The following is a 19,735-nucleotide window of genomic DNA, read 5'->3' on the forward strand; positions in this document are numbered from 1 at the left end:
CCATCGTTCAAAGTTCAAACCAGATGCCTTCTTAGTCAAACCAAAACTGTTTACCCAAATCAAATCAAACAGTATTGAAACAGTAAATTAATAATTATCGGTTTGATATTGGTTTCGATATTGTAATAGAAACTATATTGGTTCCAAACCATTGGTTCTAAACTTCTTAGAACTTGTAAACCGTTAAGTAAAATGATTAATACGAGTAATTTAACCGATTAAACCAATTATGAACCTTATTAAAAAAATAATAACAAAAAACTGAATCAAACAAAATGATAACAAAAACTAACAAGTAATCGGTTTCAATTTGAGAATTTGAAACCAATTACTGATCAGTTCGATTTTGATTTCTGTCAATTATAATAATAATCAAACCAAACCAAACCTTTTACACCGGAACCGAACCGATTAAATGGGGTTGCAACTTTAGAAAGGATGGCAATTTCGTTATTAAAACTTATAATTTGTCCATTTTAGTGATGAGACACGAAACTTGTCGAGTGCCAAAGTCTCCCACGCCGCTTTCGTTTCGTTCCGTGTTAAGAGTTAAGACTAGTTCTGTTCCTACACTTCTGCTAAATTTGTACAAGTGTCTTCAGAACCATCAATAGCTCAATTGTCCTCCACCAAAAGCCCCAAGTGGAATCCCTTACGAGATTCTTAAATTGAGGGACGCCATTAAAGTTTAGTTTAAATTTCAGACGAACTTCATTGCAAGGTAAAAATTGAGTTCTGTTTCTGCACTAGATAGTAGTTTAGTTATCATCAATATCTTCGATTTTAGCGCATTTTGTGTTCTTGTGTTGCAGAAAGGTGATCTGTTATTGAAGAAGTTAAAGGTGGGATGTTGGGTTATGCTTCATTTCTATTTTTTCGCTTCTCCCCAATGTATAATTCATGAATTGATTTGCTTTTGATATGGTTCTGGGCGTTCTTTTGCTGATCTCCTTTCTGGGTTCTCCTTTTTGAATTTTTCTTCTTCTTCTTTTGTTCTTATTTTTGTGCATACTAAAGAAATTTTTCTCTCCCTTCTTTTTTATGTTATTATTGCTTTAATTTAGAATGGAATCCTTCTCGTGAGTCATACATTCTCCCAACTCGTCAATCTGGTGAATGGCCCTAGTTTGAGGCTTTTACGGATCGGAATATATTCGATATTCGTATATCTTTAAAAAATTTCTCCCTCTGGGAGAGTGATAATGAGCATTTTAGCTCTAGTTGCGCTGCACTTTTAGTTCTCTTGCTTTTATCCTATTTTCTTAGTATTTATCACGGTTCTGGCATGTGGGTAGAATTTTGTTTTCTCTTGACTTTTCCAAAAATCAATTATAATTGTTTACTCCACATTGAAATAAATGAGAGGAAACAAATCCTTCTGAATCCTGTTCATGAGGTAAATCAGAAAGAAGTTAATTCGAGTTCAAGCGTTGAAAAACCATTTTGTTGTTTCATATTTTATTTATTTGGTTTTCTTATGAGTGCATGATATGTAACAGGATCTGAATTATTGAATTTGAAGTTTGCTGCCAAAATGAAGTTTCTGTCCTAAGAAATTGACAGTGTTTAGGAAATTGCTTCATGCAAGGAGGTAAGCTACCAAACACACCCACATAGTGAAGGCTGACCCATTGTAGTTGATTGGCCATGATTTAACGTTATCATTGGGCTTGAAATAGGAATTTGTATGTATTCTTCCAGTTGATATGATGTTGATCAATAAAATAGGAATTTGGTTGGCTAGTAGAAACAATTTTGTGGTTTTTACTGGTTGAGAAAATTCTTCAAAGTTCAGGAAACCTTAAAAGTCATAGTAATGGTTGTTCCATTAAGCTATTAGAGAAGTGTATAGGTCAATTACTTAGGCTAGGAGCTGGTCAGAAATTTTGAATGGTACACATCCATTGGCATGATTTAGGATAAGAATTTAAGAACGAGGATAATTTGCATGTATTAGGACTAAAGAGTTGAGTTGTTTGAGTAAATGGGGTTGGATATGGCTGTGTTGAGTATGTATGACATAATTGGTGGAGATATTAACTAATCAAGAACTAGAACTACCCAAGACCTAGAATCAAGGTTGTTTCCATTTTCTAGAAAATGGAAAATAGAAAGCATCAATGAGGGTGATTAGATAGAGTCAACTGAGAGGTATCTCACATTCTTCTTGAATTCAGATCTTGAGTGCAACTTTAATAAAATTAAGGGTACAGATGGAATAGGTCAGATTGATAATAAAGGGATACCCCTTTGTCATCGTTGTTATTATCTTGGCCTAGTCATAAATCAGAGGGAGATTGGAGATGATGATGCTCTTAAACCTAGAGTTGGTGGATGAAGTAGAGAGCAGCTTCTGGACTGTTGTGATTGACACATGATGGTGAAACTTTCTCAACTGAAGAGAAAAAAGGCCATTACCCAGTGTACAAAGGCTTCCCGCACTTAAGCAGGGTTCTGGGAGGGTATATAGGTAGACAGCCTTACCCCCTTTACGAAGATGCTGGTTCCCATTTAATTCCAAATTAAACCTTTTTAGTTATTAGAATCGGTGTGCAGTTGAATGAGTCCAAAAATCTCATTGAGTTTTCATCAAGAATTCAAGTGGTTTTGATATGGATTTTCCAAAAAGGGCATACCCGGCACACAAGGCTTCCGCACGTGCGAGGTCCCGGGAGACAGCCTTACCCTGAGAATGTCGAGAGGCTGTTTTGACCTCTTGACCACCAGGTCGCAACAATTGTACCTTACCGTTTGATCTGGCTTTTCTGCACCGAGTAAATCAGGCATTACTCTGCCACACATATGGGTACCCTAGGGAACTAATATTGGATCAAGCCAATGATTTGGGTAGCTGTGGTTAGCCCTGCTAGCAGAAATGATCGTGGTTGGTCATGGACTAACACATAAGGTGGTTCTATGAAGTCTCAGGTCCATTATATGATCAAACAATGAATTAAAGCTCTGTTGCGGAATTTCAATAACCATAGAATTGTAATGATTAGGTATTTGTGGAAGCCCCATACGAAGCACTGCATGATGCCTCTCCCATAAGCCCTAGCAATTGGTTTTTTGAGTGGCTTTTCTCTTTGTGCATGAATTTCTTATTCCCAATTGGCTCGTTGAACGTGACAATGGTCGGTACCTTAATATGGTACTGATAAGTGATAACTAACATATCCTGCATATATACTGTTTTGTTTCTTTCTAAAAATAACAATATGATTTTTAGATGCTCTGGCAGCATTTCAAGACCTATATCCGCAGATAAATGTGGATTGGTTTTAAACAGTAGGCTTTGGTGACAAATTTTTGTCAGTTCATCTTAGAGAATCAACTTTTTGTTATTGTGAGTTGTGATTACTGAAGTTTATGATTTTGACCTTGAGGAAGTTTTTGTTATCCTATGATAATTTTCATATTCTAATGACTGGCTTCTTTATATCTGCAATGTATGTTTTATGACTGGATTCCATTTTTTTTCCTTTTTGTAATCAAGTGTTTTGTTCTTTTTTAGCTGTAACCATGCTAGGAGAAATAATTAATGGGCCAGATGGAGAGCTTAAAGTTAGTTTTGGCTACCAATGCAATGGAAATGAAAGAAGTTCTTGCGAGCTTTATGATGGATGTGAAATCTCGTCTGGAGCTAAACTCCCAAGAAACAACAGCTCTTTCTGCTTGTCTGGAGCTGCCCTAAGTGCTAATGCCACATTGGCAAACACAAACATCTGCAATGGTCTAATTGGGGAAGGAATACTTCCTGGTTTGGATTCTCCAAAGTCATTCCGAAGGGTTCCCTCTTCGCCATCTTTCTCAAGGTTGGATATTTTGTCATCTTCTCTGCAGAGTAGTGGATCAATCTTGAGTTCCAGTGTATCGACGCAAAGTGAGCCATCTGAATGGGATTTCCGTGTGTTGAATTCTATGAGTGCCCCTTCAGGAAGTGAAGGTTTCCTCAATGCTGGAGAAGTGCAAGTTGCTGGTGGTGCTGCTGGGGAAGATAGAGTTCAAGCTGTTTGTTCTGAAGAGAATGGGTGGCTTTTCTGTGGTATATATGATGGATTCAATGGACGGGATGCAGCTGACTTTCTGGCTGGAACATTGTATGAGACAATTGTATTCTACTTGGGTTCCTTGGATTTGGAACCAAAGCAAGACACCGTCATATCTTCAGATGGTTCCCTCTCATATTTTCTTGAGGACAGTATTATTAGCTCTCAGAAGGGAAGTCCTCCAGGAATTTTTAGGAGCAAGAATCCAAGAATAAATAATGTCACCATTGAAGGCTCATTGGCCAAGGAGGAAGACTCAAATGATTTGTTTAGGAAGGGGGTGCTTGATAGTCTCCAACATGCTCTTAGTCAGGCAGAGAATGACTTCTTGCACATGGTCGAGCAGGAAATGGAGGACCGTCCAGATTTGGTATCCATTGGATCTTGTGTTTTGATTGTGCTTCTTCATAGGAATGATCTTTATGTTCTTAATTTAGGTGACAGTAGAGCTGTATTGGCTACATATGGCGAAAGCATTGATGAAGGCGGCACCAAGTCTTTGGAAGTTATCCAGCTCACTGATAGTCATACCGTTGATAATGAAGTAGAACGAAGGAAGCTTCTGAATGATCATCCTGATGACCCCGCAGCAATTGTAGCTGGAAAAGTTAAAGGAAAATTGAAAGTAACCCGTGCATTTGGAGTAGGCTATTTGAAAAAGGTGTGTTTTGTCTCTCATCTTCTATAACAAAGACACTTTATTCTCCAAAAAAAAATTCACATGTCTCTCTAATGCATACTTGATTTTTGCAGAAGAAAATGAATGATGTTCTTATGGGTATTCTTCGAGTCCAAAGCCTATTAAGTCCTCCATATATCTCCACGCAACCTTCAGTGAACATTCACAGAATCTCAAAGAATGATCACTTTGTAATCGTTGCAAGTGATGGTTTGTTTGACTTCTTTAGCAACGATGAGGCTGTAAAACTTGTCCTCACCTATATTTTGAGCAATCCATTTGGCGATCCTGCAAAGTTCTTGCTGGAACAGCTAGTATTAAGAGCAGCTAATAGTGCAGGTATAGTTAGACATAATTTAAAGTATAATTTTCTGTTGATTGATGGATGAAGAAAATAATTCTCGCTTCTCTTATTTGCTTTGGTGGGCATAATTCTGCACTTCGCTGTAAATTTCGGGAGCATCGGTCAAAAGACTGAGCTTATCAATGAATCATGATATAAAAATTGAGGAGGGGCCTGAAGAATCTAGATCTAGGTCTTCCGTAGCCTAGATGATTGCTATTGGTTCAGACAACATCCATTTGCATATTACATGTAATTTATTTAATAAGGCTCCATTTGATTGGATGTAAAATGTTGTATAGCAATGAACATCCATTTACTAGAAAACATGAGGGCTTTTTTTTTCCTTTTTGCATCATAAGAAACTGAAGCTGCAGAGAAGGTAGTATGCACATGCAAACAGCATTTGGATCAAATGTCATTTGCACAAGATGATGCCCCCACCCCTGATGTAGGGCTAGGTTCACTTAATAGTAAACAAACCCAACCAACAAGTAGGACCATTAGGTACTAATGTGCAGCATTAGAAGACCCATAATAACAGCCAGAATAATGATGATATCAGCCCCAAGTTAGGTTCAAAGCTAGGTTAACCGTATGGTCACAGCAAGGAAGTAGCTAATCTGGGAGAGTGGCTGGGAAAACAGCAACTGAGATCCAGTTTTAGAAACTAACAGTAACCATCAATCCCCAGGACAGATTGAGTTCTCCTATTAGGTCAGTGATCAATCCTTCAAATCAACAACCAGATCTGAAGGACAGATGTTGCTGGAATAATTATCCAGCACTGAAAACCCCGAAACAGAGGTGTCGCAGGTCTTGTATAGTTGCAGGAAAAACCAAGAGATATTTCTGTATTACAGATTAAGTTAGAAGAAAATAGACTAGAAGAAGAAAGATGGTAGATAAGGAAGAGGGAATAAGAAGGATATGTAGCTATCTCACCTACTGTAGAGAAGGTATCCCACGTATTTCATGAAGAGCATCTCACCCCAAGGTCTCACCTCACTCTACTGCCTCTCACAGCCATAATTACAAAACCAAGTCTTTTTTAAATCTTCAAATCATGGGAAGCTGTAACGGCCCATCCCTTTTATTAATAACAATTGCCTTGATTACAAAATTATAAACTCCCCATGGCTAGTGGAGAGAATTACAAAATAGCAACTAAAATAAAACTTACAAGGAAATAGAAGCTTATAATATAGAAACTTAAATATTCTTATGACTAAGAAACTGAAAATAGAAAAATGAAAACCTACTTAATCCCATATAGTTTTTAAATCCCTAATATTTGGGCTTATAGAATTGGCCCATTACAAAAGTAAACCCAAAATATAAAGCCCATGGCCCAGACAAACCAATGGATACTCAAAGTTACACATATTAGTCCATTTTGGGTTCAGTTTGATGATCTGGTTTGTTGCTGGCTTTCTTGCTCTTCTGATCTACATCAACCACCCTCCCCATGAAAAAAAAAAAAGGAAAAATATCTCATATCAAAAAAACAATTTTCCTAGAATGTCATTCAGGAAGTTGGTAATTGTCACCAGTAGGGGTGTCAACCGGTCGGGCTTAACCGGGCTCGAAGACTTTCAAAGGCTACACCGTGTCCGCCCATTTAACTAATCGGGCTTAGTTATTGAGGGCATGGTACACTTTATATTCGTCGGTCGGTGCCTCGAGCTATAATCGTTACCTTAATGGGCTTTAGTCGGGCCTTAACCGGCGACGGACATGTTTAATGTTAAACGAGCTTTAACCGGTATAAACAGGCCCTCTTTAAAATGTGCTCTTATATTCCGGCCCACTCATGCAAGCCCAAAAAAATGACAATAAATCAATAAATGATGCCAAATATAACCATTATTTAAAATGTGAACATGTCTTTACTTTTTAGTTTTTATTCTTTAATTTGGGGGGTAAAATAGGTATTCTACAATCATTAAAGGGTCGGGCCAAGTCGGTGCACAATAGGCCGGTCTCGGTCGGGCGTTATTCGGTCGGTCTCGGTCGGGCGCCCGACGGTCCAAGTAGCAAAATCGAGACCGACCATTTATAAACGGGCCGGGCTCAAGCCCGACACGTTTAATAAACGGTCCGGACCGGGCCGGTCTATAAACGATCGGTCCCGGTCGGTTTAGTCGGGTCGGGCCATGAATTGACACCCCTAGTCACCAGGCAAGATGAAATATTGGCTAGAATGTTCAAAATTGAAGAAATTCAAGTTATACATGCAGGATTTGAAAGTTGCTTTTTTAGTAATGTGAAAGGAGTTTCTTGCTTCTTCCCTAGCAGCATAGTTAACATAGACATTAATCTGGAACATGTTCAGTGCAGTTATAAGCCTTGTTTCACACTCTTCTGGAAGTTTCATAGGCTTTGATCTTGAAATATGGCTGCCCTTATTATTGTAAAATTTTTATCAACAACTGCCAAACCTTATTCCTTGAGACAAGTCTTTTTTGTATTTCTGCTTCCTATCCTTATGCAGATTTTGATCAATTTGACTGTTTCTCATGTCATGGATTTTATCAACTATTTTTCTTTCCAACCTGTGTTACCTATTTCATTCTTCATGTCAAGTATTTTACAACATAAAATGGCTACAAAATATTATGTCCAAAAAAAAAATGGAAGAAAATACACAAGGAAAAAATTGGTATTGGAAACCGTGTGATGCCTCTTCCATTTTGAGCAGTGAGTATTACCTTCTAGCCATTTTTACTAGATGTGATTGGATTATAAATTTTCATCTTTTGGTATTTATTAACATGCTTAGCTGACACTAGAACCATGTAATCCTACTTGCCTCTTGACGAACATCATGTTTAGGTAACAACGCACTTAGCCCAACCCCAGCTACTTGAGGTTTAACCACTCAAGATTGGGTGCGTGAATCCTGTTTTGTGATTCATCATATTTAGGCCACTTGTATTTATCAAGAATTCATCAACTTGCTTGACTGATTCTAGAAACATTTAATCCAACTTGCTCCTAGAGGAACATGGTGGGTAAACACAGATCACTGAGCCCTACCCCAGCTACTAGAGATTTAACTACTTGAGGTTGGGTGCGTGAATCCTGTTTTGTGATTCCTCATATTCAGGTCGCTTTTACTTCTAAATAACTTATAATATTGGAATAATGTAATCTGTTTCTTCCCAAGTTAGCGTAAACCATGACTTTTCGTATAAAGTACTTATTCTACAGATAAACAAGTGCCCAGTTCATCTCCAATTCAGAATTCTTCTCTCCTGCAGGTTTCAGTACAGAAGAGTTGATGAGGATACCTGCTGGTCGGAGAAGGAAATATCATGATGATGTGACCGTTATTGTTATCATCCTTGGGAGAAACCAACGCACATCAACAGCATCAACTTGTCTGTAAGTTACCGTGCCCATTTGCGGCGGACAACATGAGGTTGATAACCTCCAATTGTACCATAGGCTTTTAATTGTAAAGTTTCTTCATCTACACTACTTTTATAGACGTGTGCAGGTATTTATTTCTGAAAGCTGCAAGCTTGCTCCTACATTTGCTACTCCATGTATATAAGTATCTTGATTTTTAAGTAAAGGCAATGCAATTTTATCGTTCTGTAAGAGCTATTGTCATATACTTTCATGTGTTTATTCATAGTTGGTGTTGGAATTGAATTCATTGAAGCCTCCTCCCACCTTTTTGGTTTGATCTCAATGATACCTTTTCTCTATCCAACTGGGCAAACAGCTGAGACTCATTTGTCTGCAGATTCTGTGGGTGGTCAGCTGTCCTCAATTATTAGTCATGCCTTCATGTAGTCACTCTTTCTTTGAACAGAAGAGTTAGGTTGATGGTTTGATAATGTTGACCTCCTAACCTTGTTGATCTAGATAGATTCATTCTCTGGTGGCGTTAATTCTTGTTTTTCATCACAATCATCATTATTATTCTTTTTAACATCATCAATATCAGCATCATTATTGACTTTGTTGCACCACCATTGGGATAGTGATTATATTTAAATGAATACTCGTAGGATTATGGGAATGATGAGACTTGGCTTTTTGAAGGACCAATACAAAGCCGAAAGTAATCTACATAGTCAAGGATTATATGATCTCTCTTGTGGATAAAGATTGGATTGGACCTTAATACCATGAAACATTGCAGCTATTACATCATAGTCACTTTCACACAAGCTCCCAACCCCTCAAACCGGGTTTTTAGAGGCTTGGCAAAGAAGATGGGTGGTTTGAACTTTCAAAGAATCTGGTTCCTAGAGAATAAATTGCCCACAAGATGATTTCACTAGTGCTAAAATGGATATGGAGATGTCATCTCATAAGATAGATTAAACATAATATTATGATTCATTTGCTTTTGGGGTGAGGATTCTCTTAAAGTCAATGTTGTTCTCTCTTCCGAGCACAGCAAATGTCAAACAGTATGTCAATACAATCCCATCTCATCTTCTTTTGATCACAACTTCCTTTTCTTAGCATTCAAGCTTCCAACAGCAAAATATCTTTGTTTTTGATAAATCAGAAAGTGAATAAATTTGATACATGAAACATCTGAATATAGTTTTGTCCCTCGTTAGAATGAGTCACCATTTCTTTTGCTTCTAGTGCTCTTATATTGGCCCCAGTGGGTGATGATCAAGGCTGTTGGTTGAGAGCTTATTAATGAACCAGTCTCTCCTATGAGGGGAAGAACCCAAGACCAGGCATCACCAATTTTTTATTGGGTCTTCAAATTTATAGGCACACTTGAACTGTATGATTCACACAACAATACAGAGGAGCTGCTGTTAGGGTATTGGAAACAGAGGATGATGTGGGGTAGTAAGTTGGGTGTAGCCCATCTTGGTAATTTCACAACAGCCACCATACCCAAGAATTTTTAAGCTTAATAATTGAACAGGAGCACTAGTAAAAAGAAATACTTCCTTTTGTAGATTCTGTCAACTATACCTTCATGAAGAATAGAATCTCACAATTTAATATCAATTCCTTTCATTTCAAATTTGAAATTTGGTGTCAGTTGCTTGGTGGAACATTCTGTCATGTTTCTTGTTATTAAACTTGAATGAGAAGAAGAACCCAAATGATTTAGTTTAATGCACTGCAATACACTAGTACAGAACCATCATCTTCATTATTGTGGAGATAACTTTGGAACCATGTCAAAAAACTGAGAATATCAGACTCAGTTGGTTTCAAGAGAATAATAATTAGAACTTTCTAGATTTTTGAAAAAGATGGATTGGTGATATATAATATATGGATATTCAATTCTGATAACAGTATATGAAAAAGATCTTTTCTTCCCTTTCTTTTTTCTGGTTCCACATATTATTTTCAAGATTGGTGAAGAGGAATGATCCCCAGTGAATATTCTATACTGGAGTTGGGGGAACTGGTGGGTTCCAACCCATTCTGTGTCTCTGGATTTGATTTTTGATTCACCTTTGAGAGTTGATTAATACTGTAATTGTCAGACTGAAGTAGTCAAAGATCAAGTCAATGCGATCTCCTCTTTTTCTTCTCTACTATTAAAGTGGATCTAATGCTTTTTGGGTTCCCTTCCCAAGTAAGAAGGTTGAGAGAAAGAAAGGTTTCAAAGAGGGAAATGGCCAGGAACAATGGTACAAACTGCCCTTCAAATCACAAGTGGGAGTCCCAATAACACCACACACTATAAAGGAAAAAGCCAGAACCCCACACCCTTCCCCTCCCCTATAAAATTTGTATATCATCTGTAAAGAAGACACCCCAGAGCCAATTCCATACATAAAAAGGTTCTATTGACATTGGATTAGTGAAAGGCATGACTTTTCAAAAGAAAAACTAAGTTGAGGCCGAAAAACTTTTGCCTTTGGCTTCCTCTCTCTCAATCAAATTGCCTTTACACATAAGAGGAGAGGGAGAAAGAGCACCAACCAACTCAGCAATGAAGGGTTCATCCGTTTTTAAAAGAGTAAGCAAAGTTAAAGAGCTCCCATCATAATCTCCATTACATGGAGAGAGAGAGAGAGAGAGAGAGACTGATTGATTGATTCAAGTAGTTTAACTAAGTCATTACAGGGCTAATAACATTTTAACAAAAGCAAGTAGGGAAAATGCAAAACAAGGACAACTAGTTACGAAAAACCCAGAAACACCCCCCTCCCCCAAGACAAAACCAATATTATTGGTTCATCCTCTAAGACCCTTCTTTTTATAATTCTAATATTCCTTCCCCCTTTAAATGTACATTGTTACAAAAATAGCCTTGAGCTAAAACGAGTAGTATAAGCTTAGGTTTAACCCATATCTCCATGAACCGCTGAACCATGTGGTAGAACCGGAAATCACATGATCACGCAACCGTGGGCATTCTCATCACTGAACATCTCGAAAGAATCCGCCGGTTGTCGTGGAGGTGAGTAAGACTCCGCAGCCGTGTACGTATGAGAATACGGCGGTGGCCGAGCATAGGTGTAGCTCGCGCTAGGATGCGCCGTGTGGTAACTCAATACGCGAGGAGCAACGTAGGTAGGGTATGGGTATGGGTACGGGTATGGATACGGGTATCCTTGATGACCTGGAGGGTTGATATTGGTGAACGCTGCGGCTGGCTCCGTAGGGACCGGAGCAGGAGTAGCTACCGATCCAGTGGTCGCCGCTGTATCGCCGGAGGTTTTACCCACACCCTCGTTGTTGACGTCAGTTCCTTTTTGCCCTTTATTTTTCTTCTTTTTACCTCCATTGCCACTGCCGCTTTTCTCAGCTGCTCCGTCGCCTTCTCCGGTCACGTCCTTCTGGTCCGTGCCGGCGTTCGAATTCTGTCCCTTCTTTCCATCGGGCTTCGCCGTCTCATTGTTTTCATCGCCGCCGCCGCCGGTGTTCTTGTTTGCACCGCCACCGTCGCTACTTTTGCCTGTGCTTTTATCCGTGGAAGCAGTTTTGGGTTCTTCGTTCTCTGGAGATCTGTTCTCTCCCTCGACAACCACTTCGCCCTTCTCGATGCTCTCTGTGTCGTTATGTTTCTTGGCGTTCTTCCCCTTCCCTGATTTTTTCCCTTCCTTCTCAGCTTTATCAGGCCAGAGCTCTGCGGGTTTCCCCGTCTTCAAAAGCTTCTTGATGAGTGTCTCAGCGTCGACATTCCCAGTCACTGTAACTTTCTGTTGCTGGGAATCGATCGTAGTTGTGTAAACGCCTGAAAAAATAAGGGATTTGTGAGATTTTAGCTGAAATTGGACTCAATAAGGAGAAACTGGAAATGGAATTGAAGGGTCTAATGGATTATAATCATTATACCGTCGATGCTCTGCAGAACCTTCTTGACCTTTCTCTTGCAACCTTCGCAATGGATGGATACTTTCAAGACCCATGTCTGGAAAAACCCAAGCAGAGTAAATATGTTGAGATTGGTGTAGATGAAGAGATGGGTAATCATCAGAAGCAGTATATTACCTGGTATTTCAAGGGTTCCAAAGCTGCTTCAGCTGGTTTGGTCGCCATGAAAAAAGAGAGTGACGAGTGTCTGAACTTTGATGCTCGTAGGGAAAAGTGAACGTCTCTGAGAGGTGTCTGCGTTTGTAAAACCTCTGGGAGGGGAAATGTGAAGTAGAATTCTACTTATTTATAGCTCACACTTCAGAGAAAGTTCTGATTAAAAGAAGAAAAAAGAAATAGAAAACTTTAGAGAAAGTTCGCAGTTATGGAAGCCATATGAGGAGAGAGAGTGATCCTTCCTTAGTACAGTAGGCAGGCTTTCGTGGGTTCCAAGGCTTTTGAATCGGGAATCGGGAATCGGGAATCTGGAATCGGATCGGTAAAATCGGCCGATTCACATAAATAAACCTCAAAATCGCCTGTTCTTGGGGACCACGGTATGAGGTATCGATCTCAGATCGGCTAATCTGGGCCAATCCATATTGGTATTGTATCATTTCCAGGGTGACCGATAAGGCTATCAATTGGCTTGGTTTCAGCTTGGTTTGATTGAGAGAGATGATGAGGTGAATCAAAATCGAATTGAGAATCGACTCAGTTCTAGTTTGGATATTCAAGTCAATTTAATTTGTTTAGTTTGATTTTGATTTCAATTTAGTTCGACTTTAGATTTAATAATTCGGCATGTTATTGGATTGAGTATCTAAATTAGTCACATGTCAAATTTTTAAAGTGTTTTTTTTTTTTTAATGGAACAAATTTTAAAGTGCAAGTAAATCAAATATCCTCAAATGTATTAGAACGTATTCGATATCTGTATATGTACATCAATACTCTAGATATTACCATATGCATTCTCTCAACTCTGAGTGGGAACAAGTGATTTTCAAAAATATCACCTCCCACTGTTATATGAATTCAAAGTTATTTTATAGGAATTTACTTTAAGGTGATCCGGCACTCGATCAAATAAGGGTGGTATTTTACGGGGCAGCTTTTGTCCCCATGGAATGTCTTGTGCGTGCGTGTGAACCATGCATGGCTGTGCACAAGACCTTTTGCCTTACATTTTATTTTATTTTACTTTTTTTTTTTCTTTTTTTTTTTTTTGAGAAATTTCTATTCATCACGATAAAATTTCATCGAGGGTTATAAATCTTCTATTTTCTTATACGAAGTGGAACACTTCCCTTAGAGTTCCATCCAACAACACTAAAAATGAGGATTTTTTTTATTAAATTTTTTTTTTTTTTCTAGAAATTACTCTTCGTCTCCAATGAAATTCCATTGAGGGTCATAAATCTTCTTTCTTCTTCTTATACAAAGTCGAACACTTCCCTCAAGAGTTCCATCCAACTGCACTAAAGATAGGGAATTTTTTTATTATAAGAAATTACTCTTCATACGTAATGAAATTTCTTCAAGGATCATGAATCTTCCCCTTCTTATACAAAGTCGAACAATTCCCTTAGAGTTCCATCCAATCGCACTGGAGATGGGAAAATTCTTCATTGTGGGTGAAGAGAAATGCAATATTTTTACTATTAACTTTGGAAAAATCTTCTTGGCATATTTTAGAAGTATCAATGGTCGAGTATAACCACTTTTGTATTTTCCATTTTCTAGTGTGAATACCCTAAAATACTTTGTTAGAGCAAATACCAAGAAATACAGAAATGAACAAAGATAGATCACACAACACACACAGATTTAACGAGGTTAACACACCAATGTGGTGTACTACGTCCTCAAGCGAAGAAGAAGATGCTTCACTATGCATAAGAGAGAGATTACACCCAAGCAGCGGCGAGAAAACTCGCCCTGAAACCCTAGCTCGAAAATCCCCAAATTATAATGACAATGTTCAACAAGATGATAGCACATTATATACTCCAAGATGTGGGTCAACCCATCGGGTGGCGGTCAATCTGGTTGAACCATATTATGGGGGCTACGCCCCTGCACCCTCATACGAGATTATTGCTGGACTCCTCAGCTAACACATTTGCTTTCATCACAAATCTCATAAAATTTCTCATTTAAATCGCCACCAAAATATATCAGAACGGGTCAATCTTCAAAACGGGTCAAGAATTCGAAACAAACTTAACATACTTCAATTTAAATAAGGATACTAATGTAACTCTTTCAAACAATTGTCCATTTAAGAGCTCAGCAAGAAGAAACTAAGAGCATTTTTAAACTACTAGGAGAGGACATCCATGACATCCATGTCTTCTCCAAACGGCACTACCAACTACTAGGACAATCAAGGAAGAGAGAGATTTGAATGGGATAATGGTTGGTAAGGCCTGCACAGGGGATAGAAAATAATGTTGCAGTTGAATCTATTTTAGAGTTCTATCAGTTTGAGGCCTTTGGGCCTCTCTCTCTCTCTCTCTCTCTCTCTCTCTCTCTCATATATATATATGGATTTGGCTGCCACGTTTCATAGATGCACCATGTAAGTGTTGAGGTAAGTAATGATTAAGGGGAGGAAAGAAAGCGAATAAAGATGAAAGGGGTGGCCCATTAGGCCATTGGGCACTGGCCCTGAGAGACTGAGATAGGAGTACAAATCAGACAAGACTCCATTACTGATCTCTTTCACTTACCCCTCTAAAGTCTATGCTTCATTACTCCCACGATCCAAAGCAGAGCAAAGCAATGGAAAGCTTCCTCTCTTACCGAGACAGACATTTCTTTCTTTCTTTCTTTCTTTCTTTCTTTCTTTCTTTCTTTCAAAGTAGCTTTCAATGTTTCTGAGGTATTTAGAGTAGTTGTTTCATTGTGGTAGTGATGCAATCATGGTGGAGCTGTACACGTTACTGTTTTGAGTGTTGAGGGCCTGAGGCCATGAGAGTGAATAAATGAGAATAGTGGTGTGGCCATCATTTTCTCTTCATCCTATGTACTTTAAATCACTAATTAATGTGCCAATATGTCATGTCTGTGTATGTGTGAGGGAGAGGAACAAAAAAAAGATATTTTTGATATTTATTATTGGGCCAATCAACCCACACTGAGCATACAAGGGTCTGTTTGGTAATATTCTTTCTAAGTATTTTTGTTGTTTTTATGTATTTTTTAGGAAAAGAAAATAGTGTTTTGACAATATTGATCTTTAAAAAATTTTATTGAATATTTTTTCTGTTCTTTTGTAGGGAATTGGATGAAAAAAACACAAATATTGATCAAAGGAAGGAACACAAATTAAATTTGAATTTTGTTAAAAAGAGCATAAATGAAAGCATTAATTTTCCTTTCACCGTGTGTGCTTTAAATGTAAAAACATCTTTTGCAATGAGTGTGGTGGTGCAGTGAGCATCAGATGGTTGAGAAGACCTCGGGGCGCATGCATAGATGCTCACCTCACTGCCGCACTCACTGCAGAGAATAATCATCGAAATGCAAAAGCTAGTAAGGTATTTTGGAAATGTACTAATATTTAATAGGGGTTTATGATTCCTAGAACAGATTGGTGAACCTCACCAACTGGTGAAGAATAAAACTTTGTCCAAAATGAAAAGCTTGACCCAACATTCAACACTTCATCGACCCCTCCCTTCTCACAAAGGTATATCAGTGTTGGTATGGTACATACCTTATCGATAGATATTGATACCAAAATGATATGGAGCAGGCTGATAACCCTGTGATACCAATTTCATATGATACCTTGGTCTCCATACATCTCATGTGTAATGTGGTATTGATCGATAATTGAGATAATTAATAAACAACGAGACATATACGAAAAATCCATATATAAAAACTAGAAAAATAGTTTTCGTGGGGGAGTGTGGCCCCTATGCCTAGATACAGGAGGAACAAAATGACTACCCTATCTCCCACAAAATGCAAAATGACACACCATATTGATACTTCTTCAGGTGCTCACATTGTCCCTCGCACACACTTGGGAGCGCCACACACACTCACAGGAAAACACTTCAGATTTCCCCATAAAACACTATAGTAAACCTTGTTGGGAATAATCTCACGTTGACTAATTTTATGACTTTAGATAATTTCATATACCAATTGGGTCTGCTCTCTTCAGGTTAAATTTTTAGATTGAATATTTCAATATGGTATTAAAACGGATTCAAATTTTCTGTGGTGAATGATGAGCAACAGTGAGATCCAATAACTGGAAAAGCCTTGACATACACCTCAACCATTGGATGCTCACTAGTCACTATTATAGAAAATTGTTCTACTGTTAAAACACTAAATTTATTATTAATGATATTTTCTCTACCCAAAAGAAGAGGGAAATGTCATTTCACAATGTTAAAACACTAAGGCACCGTTTGACAACGTTCCGTTTCTGTGCTTTTTTATTCACAGAAATGGAGAAATAGCCTAAAAAATGTTTGATAAAGTTGTTTCATTTCAAGAAACATAAATCAAAATTTATGCCTATTTACAATTCTAGAAACGATTTTAACGAAATAAGTCTGAATTTAAGAGGAAAAAAAAGGTTGTTGCACCCGATAAATCTCTCAACTATTTAAATCTAAAAAGAAACTCTCTCTCCCTTTTAGACATCTAATGAAATTATTGAGTTTTTTAGTGGAATTATATCGACAAAAAATGTTTTGAGAAACAGGTTTCTCAAGCATCAAAAAATCTTTTTTTTTTTTTGAAAACATGAAAATTCGTTTCTGCTGTTTCGAGACATAGAAACAACAAAAATATTATTAAACAGTGCCTAAATTTATCATTAAAACACGAAGAGCCCGTTTGGTATCTTTTTTGTTCCAGAAACGCCGTTTCGTGTCAAAAACGAAAATTTCAGTTTTTGTGTCAAAATGCAATTTTTAAACGAAAAAATGGTGTTTCAAAATTTAAGATTTTTATCGGGAATTTTTTTTTTTTTGTAAAATGGAACGAAACTGGGAAGACAGAACTCCAAAATGGAGTTCCGTCCAATCTAGTTTTTTCAGTTTTTTTTTCACTTTTTGTTCCAAAAAAATAAAAACTGACCATAAGTGCACCAAACAGAAGATTCTGTTTTTTCGTTACAATAGAACAAAAAAACTTCAAAAACGTGTTTTTAGGACGATATCAAACGGAGCCTAAATTTACACTTTTACATTACAATTATTTTCTAGTTAAGCAGAAGTCATATAAACACCAGTGTCAATAGACAATTAGACATCAACTTTTAATCACTTTCTTTTGTCTTATGTATTTGGACCTATTATAGCCACATCAGGATACTTTTGTTAGATCCACCTCTTTGAGTGCACTAGACTCATAATTAGATCTGTCCGTAATCATATAAATCTCTAAACCTCGCCTGAGGGCTCCACTGATTCTGTAGAAAGTCAGGTAACGGAGCACATTCTTTATAACACACATGAGACAGATGTTCTAGGTCTCGGGTATCGGTATTGGCACCCGTATTGGGTGTGAAAATCATCTCCGATCGCTGTATCGGTGCAATAAATATAAGATGGTTAGAAATTTTGTAGGACATATGTCCAAATGCTCTCAATCGTCCAAGGTTTACTGCACCTCTCCGCTTGTTGCAGAGGAGTTTATATTCTCTACAACAAGCGAAAACAGTTTATGAAAATCATAGGTACCATTCCCAGTCCAAAGGATGTGAGGACACTCCCCATTATCAAGAAAAAAGAAGATACTGAGGGGGAACATGTCTCATTGGAGGTGAACGATCAGAGTTGTCCTCTAATCACCACGATGAGGCTAGTCCCTCTTTATGAATAATAAGGGAAACAAACAATGACAAACCGGCCATGATCTCTCCACAACTAATACAAACCCACATTAATGTTTCACTTTCTTTTTCCTAAGCTAGTTGTATTATTGCTCAAGGCTTTCGGTAGGACTTCCAAAAGAAAATTTTAAGTCCCCACATAGATCACCTATGATCACATCTACCACTCAAAAAATTTCTGTAATCACTTCATGATAGATTTAAGTGCTGCACATTCTGAAAAAGAGTAAAGAAGATATGGCGAAAAGAGATAAAAGATGGGAATAGGTTTTATGGACTGGAGTACCACCATGGTGGGTCAGGTCTAAACATCCCCTCACTCATATTTCAAGTTTTATTTCAATTAGAGTTTGTCAAAGTAAAATAAATTTTTCAAAAATCTAATTAGGTGCATGCCAATAAATGGACAGTAGATGATTGAATTTAAGTATTTAATTTGCCAAGTGGCTAGTCTAGACATTTTATAGTAAGAAAACCTTGTTGTAGCCTGTTAAAGAAAAAAAATTTGTAACTTTATCATTATTATTTTTTTCCCTTTGCCCTTTCGATATAACACAATTTTTTTTCCTTAGTGAATGTAGATCATGTCAATTCATATTGTCTACTTGAAAAATGTGCATCTTTTAATAATAACATAAGAGTTGCGAAAACTTCTTGATAAATAACTGAATTATTTCTTCAATTTTTTTGAAAACTCTTTTTTTCTCACTACAATGAATAACTTATGGGAAATAAAAGAAAATCATAACTTCTCAATTCAATAACAAGTTGCACCATTCTCTAGATATACAATAATTAAAATTGCCACATTATGAATCCACATGGCACATCTAGGCAAGTCACACAGATACTCCATGGATGGGACTATCTTTAACACCTGTTGCTATAAAAATGAGAAAAGACTCTCTAGCCTGAGGCATAGTGCAGACCCTCTCATATTAAATTATTAGATTATTTTATTTTTTAATAAAAAAATTTAAGTCATTGTGAGAAGATGTAGAGTACTCTGCTCTCCCCTTAAAATTTAAAAAAAAGAAGGGAAAAGGGTTAACTTTGAATGGGTTTCTAAATTCATTTTTAGAAGAAGGGAGAAAGTTATAGAAAAAAAAATTCCAAATTTGAGTGGGCCTTTCCTATGCCTCATGTTCAAAGAGACTTTTCTCAACAAGGAAAAATATATTTAAATGGTGCACATGCACATACACATACACATACACATACACATATAAATATATAAGGATCCAAATTCTCTCCACTTGTGGGGAAAAGAGAATCTCTTAATCAAATGTTGTGTGATATTATGATTAGATTATGAGTTAATCATCAACTCCACTCCCTATTGTTCATTGTCCAAAATACACTTTTCTAGTCCAATCCAAGGATAGATGGGATAGATAAAAGAGAATCTCTCTACACGATGGGGTGAAAGAAAACTAAATCCAGGAAATGACATATATACTCCTAATATGGAAGAAGAGAAATAGACACAA

General features: G+C 37.4%; 2 protein-coding genes across 6 annotated transcripts; one reads left to right on the forward strand and one right to left on the reverse strand.

Annotated features, from left to right (window-relative positions):
- The first annotated feature begins 565 nt into the window (after positions 1–565).
- On the forward strand, positions 566–8,691 carry LOC122086511 (probable protein phosphatase 2C 40). Of its 5 annotated transcripts, XM_042655372.1 has the most exons (6): positions 567–721; positions 813–842; positions 1,500–1,591; positions 3,515–4,710; positions 4,803–5,067; positions 8,335–8,691. In XM_042655372.1, the coding sequence occupies exons 3-6, from the start codon at positions 1,582–1,584 to the stop codon at positions 8,460–8,462; spliced, it is 1,599 nt and encodes a 532-aa protein (XP_042511306.1). In that variant the 5' UTR covers positions 567–721; positions 813–842; positions 1,500–1,581; the 3' UTR covers positions 8,463–8,691. The 5 variants fall into 5 exon arrangements, with proteins under 5 accessions (XP_042511332.1, XP_042511306.1, XP_042511342.1 ...); XM_042655408.1 differs by lacking the exon at positions 1,500–1,591; XM_042655380.1 differs by lacking the exon at positions 813–842 and having other exon boundaries at positions 568–721.
- A 2,416-nt stretch (positions 8,692–11,107) lies between these two features.
- LOC122088118 (heavy metal-associated isoprenylated plant protein 35-like) lies at positions 11,108–12,732 on the reverse strand. Its single transcript, XM_042657311.1, has 3 exons — positions 12,515–12,732; positions 12,359–12,434; positions 11,108–12,257 (listed from the first exon to the last, which is right to left on the reverse strand). Exons 1-3 carry the CDS (start codon positions 12,560–12,562, stop codon positions 11,410–11,412), a joined length of 972 nt encoding a protein of 323 aa, XP_042513245.1. The 5' UTR covers positions 12,563–12,732; the 3' UTR covers positions 11,108–11,409.
- Between the last annotated feature and the right edge of the window lie 7,003 nt (positions 12,733–19,735).

The sequence above is a fragment of the Macadamia integrifolia genome, chromosome 1 (genome assembly GCF_013358625.1).
Source record: "Macadamia integrifolia cultivar HAES 741 chromosome 1, SCU_Mint_v3, whole genome shotgun sequence".
Lineage (NCBI taxonomy): Eukaryota > Viridiplantae > Streptophyta > Magnoliopsida > Proteales > Proteaceae > Macadamia > Macadamia integrifolia.

What these genes read in the sequence shown, in the direction of transcription:
- LOC122086511 (XM_042655372.1), top strand. An exon ending in GAGTAGGCTATTTGAAAAAG is followed by an intron (nt 4,711 to 4,802) that starts GTGTGTTTTGTC and finishes TGATTTTTGCAG; the next exon opens with AAGAAAATGAATGATGTTCT. An exon ending in AAGAGCAGCTAATAGTGCAG is followed by an intron (nt 5,068 to 8,334) that starts GTATAGTTAGAC and finishes TCTCTCCTGCAG; the next exon opens with GTTTCAGTACAGAAGAGTTG.
- LOC122088118 (XM_042657311.1), bottom strand. Translation starts at nt 12,562, where the DNA reads ATGGCGACCAAACCAGCTGAAGCAGCTTTGGAACCCTTGAAATACCAG. An exon ending in TGGAACCCTTGAAATACCAG is followed by an intron (nt 12,435 to 12,514) that starts GTAATATACTGC and finishes GGGTTTTTCCAG; the next exon opens with ACATGGGTCTTGAAAGTATC. An exon ending in GGTTCTGCAGAGCATCGACG is followed by an intron (nt 12,258 to 12,358) that starts GTATAATGATTA and finishes TTATTTTTTCAG; the next exon opens with GCGTTTACACAACTACGATC.